The sequence below is a fragment of the Manihot esculenta genome, chromosome 12, assembly GCF_001659605.2.
Source record: "Manihot esculenta cultivar AM560-2 chromosome 12, M.esculenta_v8, whole genome shotgun sequence".
NCBI classification, from domain to species: domain Eukaryota; kingdom Viridiplantae; phylum Streptophyta; class Magnoliopsida; order Malpighiales; family Euphorbiaceae; genus Manihot; species Manihot esculenta.
In genome coordinates this window covers 7,395,515-7,406,826 of record NC_035172.2, presented here as the reverse complement: position 1 = coordinate 7,406,826, position 11,312 = coordinate 7,395,515, and the positions used below count along the sequence as shown (strand labels likewise).

Below are 11,312 nucleotides of genomic sequence, written 5' to 3'. Positions count from 1 at the left end.
TGCTTATTGCCAGAGTGAAAACTCCCATAATTACCATTGATTTCTATTACCTGTTCTGAAAGAGAGACCCAAGAAAAAGGAGAGCAAAATCTAGCTAGTTACTAAATTTAAAAGCTTCCTGGTCACAGGTGGGGATGTGCTATGGGTTGGATGTAATCTATTATTGTACCCCTCCTAAACATTTAACAACCAGGTCCACACATCAATCAACATCCACCATTGCCATCACCATCATAATCATAATAATTGGCGTTCATAATCCCTCAACTTTCACACCAAACAAAATTCAGAATCAAAACATCAACAATCCATTGCACGCTTAGTTTGTATCAAAAATCCATAGCCATTACAGACTCTTTGGGATGTACATTATCAAACAAACTTGATCAATTTTCCAGAAAAAAAAAAAAAATTACAGATTAAGGCATGACTGATAATCATAATAACCTCCCTTACAAGCTTCAAGGGTGAATCAATCAATAAGGATTACAATATGAAAAACAAAAGCAATCGAGGATACTTCCTAAAACCCACCTCCATGCTTTTGCCATTTAATATGTAAATATTTTGGAATTAAATAAGATTATATGATATCATGTGTTAATAGAAATTATAAAAGGTGGAAGAAAAAAGAAAGTGGGGTTGGAGTATACGAGATGTGTGTTTGTTGGTAGCTTGCTTTGCCCACAAAAGTAGTGTTTTCCTCATTCTTGGACAGTTAGAAAATACAAACAGAAGACTCCTGCATTATAATAATTCCACCTTAGAAAACAAGAATAATAATAAAATACACTAGAAAATTATTATATGAATGAGGCCGGTTGACTATTCATAGTCTAAGCGACCTAATGTAAGCAATAAAAGTCTAAAACAGACACTGTGCACATTCCAAAAAAAAGAACTAATATAGTCTAAAGTCTAACCTTGACAATTGAGCACCTTAATTACAATCTAACTACCAAAACAATAGCTATTAAACTTGTTGATCTTTCATGGCTATTTAATTCTTTTAATTTTATTTACCACAAATCTAATTTTTAATTAGTGACAAAATAAGGAATTCATTTGATGGATGTATTTAGTTTGGTATGTCTGAACAAGTATGACGCCTTGACCTTCTAACATAACAAGTTTAACGTTCTAATGTAGAACTATTAGCTTAATAGCTTAATGAATTAACATTTGAAACCTTACATTTACTTGCCACCAATGTATCAAAGAAAATTCCCATCTACCAAAAAGAAAAAGATGACTTGGTGATATAAAAAATTCTCATGATCATAGCTACTTGGCAAGTTAATCTACAGTTAGATGGTGTGTACTTCTGTTGCAGCTTAAGCGTCACCCATTATTAAGCTACTTGGCAAGTTATCATTGGCAGATACATCCAAAAAAGAAAAAACAACACCTCAAATTTCCAATGTTGTCCTCGAAAGACCGTACCTTTTTGTTGGCGGGGTTAGTTGCTTTTCTGGTTATTCCCTCCAAGTCCTGGAGAATATATTCTTCAGCTTATTCCCGGCGAGTCTCTGCATAGCCTTCTTAGCTCCGGCAACCTCCATCTCCGCCAGCCTTTGCAGATGCTGATAAGCTCCAGCATCCAAAAGTCTCTTCCTACACTCGCCGCTTCCTCCACTCACTACGGCGGCGACCACCATTACCGGAAACTTCTTGGCAACTAGCTCATGTTTTGGATCCAACATCTGGACTAATTTCATCAGACTCTTTTCATCCCTCATCAATTCTTTCCTATTCGACCGGACAGTCAATAACGACACTAATGCAGCTGTTGCAGCCTCTTGTATACCCGCAGGCTTTGGCATCTCCATTAGCTTCACCAGTGAAGCTATGCAGCCAGAAATAGCTCGCTTGTTCCCATCGCTAATTGAGAGGCCGGCAAGCAGTGATACTGAGATTTGTTGCAATAATAGGCTGCCCTGTTTGGTGAATTCGCTAAGGCGTATAACGAATAAGGTCGATGATGACAGAATCCGAGCCGTGGAATCTGAGACTGAAAGAGAGCTGATAGCTCGCATAACGTGTTCTACAGTATCTGAATTCGGCAAACTTTGAATCAAATCCATTAATCTTTGCAAACCCTTTTCTTGTATTATCAGCATGCGAAAATACTCGCCGGAAGAAGCCAGTATCGCCACACAATGAGCTGCCTTTTCTTGGGCAGCACTGGTACCCGAAACAAGCAATTGAACTAGAACTGGCACAGCACCTTCCTCTGCTAATGCCATCTTGATATCCTCCACCGCTGCAACGTTCCTAATAGCACCTACAGCATGTGTCTGCGTGGCCTCCGATCCAGATCGGCAAGCTTCAATCAATAACGAAACTCCTCCATATGCCGAAATCGCCCATCCATTCTCCGGATCCGCGGTGATTGCCTCAATCGCAATCGCAGCCTTTTCTTTTAAAAGCATAGACCCAGTATCAAGGATTCTCAACAAAGGCCCCAATCCTCCTTCTTCAAATACAGTTTTTCTAGCTTCATCGCTTCCTGCAGCCAGAATTGACACGGCCAAGACCGCTTGTTCTTGAATAACACGTTGATTGTGAGAATCGAGTAAACTAATCAAACACCCAACTTTTCCCTCTTTAGCAACTAAACTGGCAGATTTCTCATCGTCGTTTAGAATCTGAATAAGCGAGTCTAAAGCTTTCTTTTTAAACTCCACCCCTCCGATTTGCAATCTGGTAAAAAGATCTCGCACAAAGAATGCTAACTCGTCTTTGTCCGAATTGGGGCCGGGATGCGAGAGGACGATAGCATTCGACTGGTGGAGGACTCCAGACTTGAGAAGTAAATCCAGGTCATGGAGGTGATTGGAGAGGGAGGAGGAAGCCATGTCGAGGTCGCTCTGAAACAGAAGTTTACCGCCGGGGAAAGAGGAGAGAGCACATTGGTGGGAAAGAGAGTGGAGGCGTTGCAGAGTTGATAGGAGGGAAGGGAGAAGAGTATGAAGAAGAGGGTTTTGAGACCAGTGAGGGGAATCAGAGAGTAAATAGAGTGAGGATTGAAGAGAGGAGAGTTTAGTACGGATGACTTGCCAGCGTCCGATGAAAGATCTGACGGAGAGGGAGGAGACGAGGAGGAGGGAGAGAACACCTGTGATTAAGTCAAGGAATGTTTGCGGTGGTTTGTCCGGTGAGGGAGGCGGCGGTGGAAGCGATGGTTGGGGAGTGATGGTGGCCGTGGAGGGATGCATTTAGGTTTTGGGCCGGATTAGAACCGAAGCTGGGTGGAAGCAAGGGGTGAAGACATGAAGGAGGGAAAAGGTTAAAAAGGGAAAGAGCTGTGTGAAGACAAGGAGAGAGCTGTGGCGAAGAAGCCAAAAATGAGAGAGAGAGAGAGATTGGGGAAATGGTTCGCTGGGTCGACTCAGTTTAGTCAAGACTCAAGATCATTCCACTTTGTCAGGGGTGTGGACTTTACGCCACGTCATCTTTTATGGATATTTTAAAAAGCGTTGTGATTGGTTAAATTATTAGTTAAAAAAAATATATATTAGCGACAAAGAAAAGTGATTCTATACCTGCAGTTTGTGAATTTCAGGATACTAATTTTATTTTATTTTTTATATTTTTATGTGTTAATAATTTTTTAATAGTTCATTTATCATAATTTTTTTTAAAAAATACCATTTTAATTCATATTTTCAAAAATAAACGCTACTTTTGTAAATTATTTGAAAATCACATTAGAGTTGTAAATTGTTTTATAAATAATATTGGTTTATTTTTCTATATTTTGATTGGTTAACTTAATTATATTATTTAATTTAATATTTGGTATATAATATAATAATTAACGATTTTTAAAATATAACCTAATATGATCATGCTAAAATTTTAAATTATCAATTATTTGAGTTATTTACATTTTAGTTGTATGGATTTGATTGGCCAATTTATTTATATTTTTCAGATTAATATTTAATATATAATATAACAATTAATAATTTTTTATCATTTAATTTTAATTTTAATTTCCTTTTTCTGTTTAATTTTCTTGAATGCTTCCTAACAGAACCACAGTCTCAAGGGGATTCAGGATCCGGTTGCAGCAATGGACATTTTGATCCTTTTTCAGGTCAAATATCATGCCCGCATTCAAACGAGAGAAGGAAAAATAAGAAGAGAATTACTTTCTTATTTTTCTTTTTTATTATTAATTATCGCGTTGAAATTAATAATAGATCTCTTGATTATAGGTTTCCACTTCTTCCGTCCGATTAGACTTGAACGAATCTTTACCCACATATGTCGGTAACTACGAATCCCAGATAGATTCTGAGACCAACGGACATCCCCCGGCGATAAGGAAAACAATAGATACTATTTAGATTCTCCTTGTAATGGAAGAAAACATAACAACGTTCAATTTCAGACCCTAACCTCGCCTATATATAAACCCCATAGTCATAAGCAAGGACATTCATTATCTGTTCTCTCAATTCTTGGTCGGTTTCTGTCAACGTTCAAGATGTCTGCTAGAAGAGTTGATGTCAAACTGAATTCTACTGCAATGTTGCTCAATCCCTTGCAGCCACCCATTTTCTTTCTGGAGGTTCGTTTCCATTTCAATTACAGAAAATTACTCAGAAACCTTGAAGGAGACTTGATCGAGATTGAAGCCTACCCAGTTGCTCCAACCTCCTCTTTCTTCTTCAAGATTCATTCTCATGATGACTTATTTTCTCAGCAACCATGCAAACGCCATCTTGATTATTTGTTCTCTTCCTTCAATCTTGACGACGCTCTACGCGATTTCTTAGCTTATCGCATTGCTTGCTTCCTCGTTTTCATAGCCAATAAGCAACCTTTCTTGGGGTGCCATGTAGTGGCAGACACGGATATTACCGATGAGCACTTGATTGTCGGAGATCCCATTGATCTGACAATGATTATAGACGAAGTGCCCCAAGAAGTGGTTCCCGGAGGTGCATCGAGTTCCACGCTAAACAAGTTGAAGAAGCGGAGGTTTTTTGCTAAGAAGGGCCGTGATGGCGACGGATTATCGGACAATTGTGCGATTTGTTTAGAGGGATTATCCAGTGGCCGAGACGCACTCATAAAGATGACATGCGATCATGTATTTCATGAAAAGTGCATCTTTCGGTGGTTGAAGGTTCAGAATTTATGCCCCACTTGTCGACGGCCGGTTCAAGATTAAATCCTTCCAGTTTGCAGATGCCAGAGTTTTTAGTTATAGCCGTGAAATTTCATGAGTTTCGTCAAAATCTGATTGGATTATGTAAAAGAGTTATGGGATTAAATCATTGTTCTGTTTTTGTATATTCTGCATTTTTATAATGAAGTTGTTCGTCGTTCCCATTTAACAGAGCATCGGACTTCCGACAAAAAATAAAACAGAGCATCGGACAAATTACAAGCTCATGTTTGCAAGTGTTCGCGATATGTCTTGATTTGAGTTTATATTTATCAAATATAAATAAATAATCTTTTAAATTCAAGAATAAATAAATAAATATTTAAAATTTATCAAAAATATATTCAGCACATAAGTTGAAGATTTTGTAGTTTATATTTATTCTAGTTTATAATTTTAAAGAAAGAGCACAGGGATGAGGCATGCAGTTTAGCTTTAGGAATGAGACATTTTGCAGGGAAACTCTAATATATTACAACAGTTTATAATTATTAATTTTTTAAGCACGTGTGTTATAAGTTTATCAAATTATTCATAAATGTTTTTATTTATAAAAATAAAATCTAATTGCACTAAAAATATAGTGCCTCTGTTTCATAATTTATGGTGATATTTTTTTTAAATTATTTTAAAATTATTATTCATTTTTTATTTTTAGACTATAATAACATATAAATTACTTATTATAACTCTATTTTATTTTATTTTATTTTAAAAAAATTCTCCAAACATTTTTTAATAAAATTTAATATATTTAAAAGAGATATAAATAAAAAATTAATTAAAAAAATTAAATTTTTTAATATGTATAAAAAAAATAAAATGTATAAAAATAAAGGTAAATATGCCATTTTACTAATTTTTTTAGCTCTTTTTCTAAACTTTAATGAAAAATTATAACCATTAATTCTGAATGTGAAAAAAATGATAAATTAAAAAGATATTTCAAATATTTTTTTAAAAGATAAAAAATAAGTTTATTAAATGCAAATAGGTATTGTGTAGATACAAAAATGTAAAGTAAAAATGAAATTAGTATATTAATTTTAGCACATTCTATCATTATTGTCTTAACATTTAAACACATATCTCATATAAATATTAAAAATTGAATTTAGAAAGTTTAGGGATAAGAAAATCAAATGCAAAGAATGTATAGTGATTCGGCAAATACAGACTATATCCACTCTCCTAATAACTTTTCTTAAGTCTTCACTCCACTAAACCTCTTTTATCAGACAAGATAATAACTTTACATACAACAAGCTTTTGCGAATACTTGAAAACATTTATAAGTTTGATTCACCACTCAAATTTTTACTATGTGTTTAAAATCTCTATTAAATAAATGCACACACTTAATCAACTTTATATAGGTTTTGATTTAGAAAGAAATACTCTCAACAATTACAACAGAATACCATTAAGATGAGAGAGAAGATTTACCAATGAAGATCAGAAATTGAATGAAAAACTTTGAACACAAGGATTTTGATACTCTTAGAAAATCAGTGCTTTTCTTGGTCATTTATGAAAAAATTTGATCTCTTAAATAAGTGTATGATAATATTTCTTTTTAATTGCAGAGCCAGTTCAAGAATAACAAATTTTAAAAATACTAGTTGTTATAATATTGAAATTCGTATAGACTGAAATTAGTTAAATTTGCAGATTGAAATCAGTTAAATTTGTAGACTAAAAGTAGTTAGTTAAAAATAAATACAGTAAAAAAATTAAATATCTAAATTTAAACTGTATCTAAAATTAAATGTCCAATTTTAATCTTTTTTTTAAGAAATTTTAATAAGCTAAAAGCAGTAACTTTCAAATTTTTATTTTTCGATAGAAATTAATTAAACAGAATGAGATTAAAAGATTTTATCATTGGTATATCAACTCACTCGCTCATTTATAATGAATCTTAAAAATATTTAGTTTTATTTTTCTTCTTTTGATTCATGTTGTGTTGCTTTAAGAGATTTATTTCTTTTGTTGAAGTTTTTAGTACTTACTCTATTTTTCACAATGAAGATGGTTAGATAAAGTTAATTTATAGTAATATTTGTAACAAAATTATTTAACTAGGATTAAATAAGAGAGTAGTATTTTTATAAGCGAAATTAATTTATATTTAAATTTAATTTTTATTTTAAAAATTAACTAAAATTATATTTAAATATAAATATTAAATTAATTTATATAAAATTTAAATGTTTTAAATTAAAATATAAAATATTTAAACATTGACTTTTTTTCAACTAATTGACTTTCTATAAATTATTTTAATTAAAACTTTTTAATTTTAGCAAATTCATATAATTTTATGAAATTAAAAAAAAGGAGTTGAAGTTGGTTTGTCTGCCTGTCTATGACATAGAAATTTTAAGGGGTTTGTTTTATCTTATAATTAAATCAATCAAATTAATTTATAATCTCTACAAATAAAATAAAATATTTGTTTAAAGTAGTTTATCCATTTATAAATTTTAGGTTATAAGTTAAAAAAATTAAGTTATTTAAAATTTTATTTTAATACTTTTAAATACTAAATTTTTAAGTTAATTTGATTAAATAAATTATTATATTATTTTATTTTTTACGTTGTTTATAGTTTTGTTAGAAATAAATTTTGTGTCTATTTATATATATATTTTTAAATGACAATGAGAGATTGAAGGTTAAAATATGAGATCTCTCAAATTTATTCAGATATATTTACTATCAAACTAAACAGTGCGCGTCTATTTATATTATAAATAAATTTTTAAATAAATTATTCGTTTGATATTACGGACAGATATATGAATCTATTTATAATTTTCAATAATTATAATTAATAATTTATAAATAAATATTGTGTTATAAATAAAAATTTTATTTATATTTCATTTATAATATATCTATTTGTAATTTATTTATAAAATGTTTATAATCTATTTATATTATAAATAAAATTTTCATTTGTACAATGTTTGGAACATGTTCGTATTATAAACAAATTTTATGTTTGTGAGTCTGTTTTAGAAACAGATTTTTTTTTTAAAATCAAGATCATAAAGTGTATCTAATATATTAAATATAAAAACAATCTAACAAGAGACGGCGATGTCGTCATTTGAATCATCCTCTGCTATAGGATACAAAGGATCTGATGGTCCTTGCTGAAACTTGAGATATATAACTTGCAAATGCATAATCATCAAGTTATGAATGCTAATGCATACAAGGGAAGAAAAGAATTGCAAATCAATTTCCTTTTTACTTGATAGGTCACAACTGAAAACAGGTAATATCAAGCTTTTTTACACAAGTTCAAGAAGAATCACAAACTTCAAATAGAGCTAGTTGGCCCAATATCCACTCGAAAAGTTCGAATCAAGTCCATTAACTAAGTGAATGTGTCAAGTTACTTAATAAATTCAGGTACATTCAATATTATCTATTAATCCTCTTACACACCTATAATAATATATACTTAACAATTGTCTCAAAAGAATACTAAGTCAATTATTTGATCCCTATGTAACCATAGCCAACAACATAAATACCTAAGCCCCTTAGTCAACTGTCTCAATTGAGAGCTATAGATTCAATTATTTAGTTGAAAGATTTTCTTGGTCAGCCTAATACTATTAAGGTCTCACTTTTCACATTAGCCGGTTAAAATTATATATCAACTATATACATTCATTCATGCATATGAACATACATATCACATATGTATAAATATTCTTAAATTTCGCTAATAGAAAATAAAAGGTGTGATCATAGACTAATGTTAAGGGACCCCTAATTCGAGCCATAAGGATCAGCGTCAAAAGATCATTCATAGGTTTGCATCTATCTAGTACAACATTTTCACCTAAACTATTTGTATAGTTCAAACCTTAAGTCTTCTTATTGTGCTCTCATTGATCTCTATTAACGGATTGAGCATCCTACTTTTTCATCTTCTAATCTCTATCAATATTTTATATTGACATTCTTAGCATATCACGGTGGAAAAAAATTTTCTCTTATACTCTTTAATAGATAAGGATAATACTAAACCTTTTTCGAGTGTTTTGAAATAGTTTTCTATTGTATTTAGATGTGTATAACTCCCTTATTTGTAGGATGTAAACAGGCTGTATATATGTATTTAAGCTCATCTGTTATTCATAATAATCACATTTTTCCTATTTTCTTATAATATCAGAGCTCAAAGCTTAACAACATTTTTTTTTTCGATCTATTTCTTTTCTATTTGTGTTCCTTTCTTATGTTATGGATCCACCATCTCCTACTGTTGAGAGTTCAACAACCCCTTCGGTTGTGCAGTCCCCTACTGTATCATTTGGTTCTCAACTTATTTCTATTAATACCGCAGCGTAAGCACCTATCAAACTCACCTCCACGAATTACCAATCCTGGCATATATAGTGGTATTCGTTGTTGGTGGGGTATGATTTTCTTAAATATGTTGAAAAACCAAGTGATGTAACCAAATCATATCCAATCTGGTTTCATCAAGACCAATTAATTTGAAGTGCTCTAGTAGCATCTCTTTCACCGGATATTGTTCCCTTTATAGTTGGTGAGAAATTTGCATCTGATGTCTGGCTTACCCTGGCAAAGACGTATGCAAAACCTTCACAGGCTCGGATTATGAGTGTAATACCCGGCTAGACTCCGGTATCGGAATTCCTACCGTCCGGTGGAATTTCGGATGTCGGGAACCTCTAGAAGGGTAAAAACATGTTTTTATAAAATGTTTTCATAAATTTTAATGTTTTAAGTATGAAAATTAAATGAGTTTTTGCATGAAAAGTCCTTGGAGGAAAACCCAGGTTCGGCCGCCGAAAGTCAAGTTCGGCCGCCGAACATGCATGCGTTTTGGAGGCACGTTAGGCCCCCGAAAGCATGAGTGAGGGAAGTCCAGGTTCGGCCGCCAAACATGGCATGCATGCGGAAGCACTTTCGGCCCCCGAACGTGGCCTGGCCAGCCACCTATAAATGGGTCACTTAGCCGAAATGGGCGAGCTTTCTCCCATTTTCGGCCGCAGCTAGCTTCCAACCTCCCTCTCCCCAGATCTTGTGTTCTTTCTCCAAATCTCCTCCATTTTTCTTGAGTTTTCACCTCACATTGCAAGTTTTGAGCATTTAAGACAAGTTTTGGAGCTTTGGGAACTCAGGAGCTCTTTTGCTTGGATCTCCGAGTTTAGGTCGCCTCTCTCTCGATCATCAAGAGGTAAGAGCCGATCTTAAGCTCATTGTATGTTTTAAGTAAGTTTTAAGTTGTTTTACGGGGTAGAATGGCATGTTTAGGGTTGTATGAGTTTTTGAGCAAATGTTATGTTTTTGAACAATGTGGCATGTTTGAAGTGTTGTAGTTGGGGTATTTGATAGTTTGAGACCCCTAGGTGTGATGTATGATATGTATGCATGTTTTAGAACCAGTTTATGCTTGATTTGAGGTTTTTGGGAGGCAAGAGGTTCATTTGAGCCAAGTTTCTGCCCATTTGGGAGAAACCAGGTTCGGCAGCCGAAGGAACTTTCGGCCGCCGAACCCTCTTGTGGAGGCAGCATTCGGCTGCCGAAGCTTGCCCCTGAAAAGAGACTTTCGTCTCTGTCTGGGACTTTCGGCCGCCGAAGGTGCCGCCGAACCTGCCCTGTCCAGCCTTCCTTTGCATGTTTTGCATGGATGTTTTGTGATGTTTTAGGGGGTTTTTGGGGGATGTTTTAGAGTTATGTTCATGTATGTTTGGTCCCTCATTTGAGTCCACCTGTGTAGGTTCGGACCCGAGGAACCGAGGACCCCAGCAGTGAGTCAGTCACTTCAGAGTCAGTAGAGCTTCAGCCAGAGGTGAGTGGAATAACTCTTATGCTTTTAAATAAATAAATCAGTTTAGCATGATTCACGCATCATGAATGCCATGAGATAATAGGGTGTTGCATTAGACTCACGAATATGTTGCATTGCATATTATGTTTGATGATGTGGATGGATGTTGAATGATCCATTAGTCCCCCTATACTATGATGATGATGATACGGTACGAAAGACCAGTGAGGCCCATTCTACGCCCCTGGCACTATGTAAGAGAAAGACCAGTGAGGCCCATTCTACGCCCCTGGCACAGTTGGTCCA

At 33.7% G+C, this 11,312-nt stretch overlaps 2 protein-coding genes across 2 annotated transcripts; one reads left to right on the top strand and one right to left on the bottom strand.

Annotated features, from left to right (window-relative positions):
- Positions 1-285: 285 nt before the first annotated feature.
- LOC110628485 (importin subunit alpha-3) lies at positions 286-3,379 on the bottom strand. Its single transcript, XM_021775168.2, has 2 exons — positions 1,444-3,379; positions 286-742 (listed from the first exon to the last, which is right to left on the bottom strand). Exon 1 carries the CDS (start codon positions 3,216-3,218, stop codon positions 1,476-1,478), a length of 1,743 nt encoding a protein of 580 aa, XP_021630860.1. The 5' UTR covers positions 3,219-3,379; the 3' UTR covers positions 286-742; positions 1,444-1,475.
- Positions 3,380-4,495: 1,116 nt separating this feature from the next.
- LOC110627332 lies at positions 4,496-5,351 on the top strand. The gene is made up of 2 exons (XM_043962285.1): positions 4,496-5,104; positions 5,331-5,351. The coding sequence occupies exons 1-2, from the start codon at positions 4,496-4,498 to the stop codon at positions 5,349-5,351; spliced, it is 630 nt and encodes a 209-aa protein (XP_043818220.1).
- Positions 5,352-11,312: the final 5,961 nt, after the last annotated feature.

Coding starts and splice junctions, on each gene's coding strand:
- LOC110628485 (XM_021775168.2), bottom strand. CDS start 3,218: ATGCATCCCTCCACGGCCACCATCACTCCCCAACCATCGCTTCCACCG.
- LOC110627332 (XM_043962285.1), top strand. CDS start 4,496: ATGTCTGCTAGAAGAGTTGATGTCAAACTGAATTCTACTGCAATGTTG. Junction 5,105..5,330: donor TAAAGATGACATGCGATCAT/GTATTTCATGAA, acceptor TTTATAATGAAG/TTGTTCGTCGTTCCCATTTA.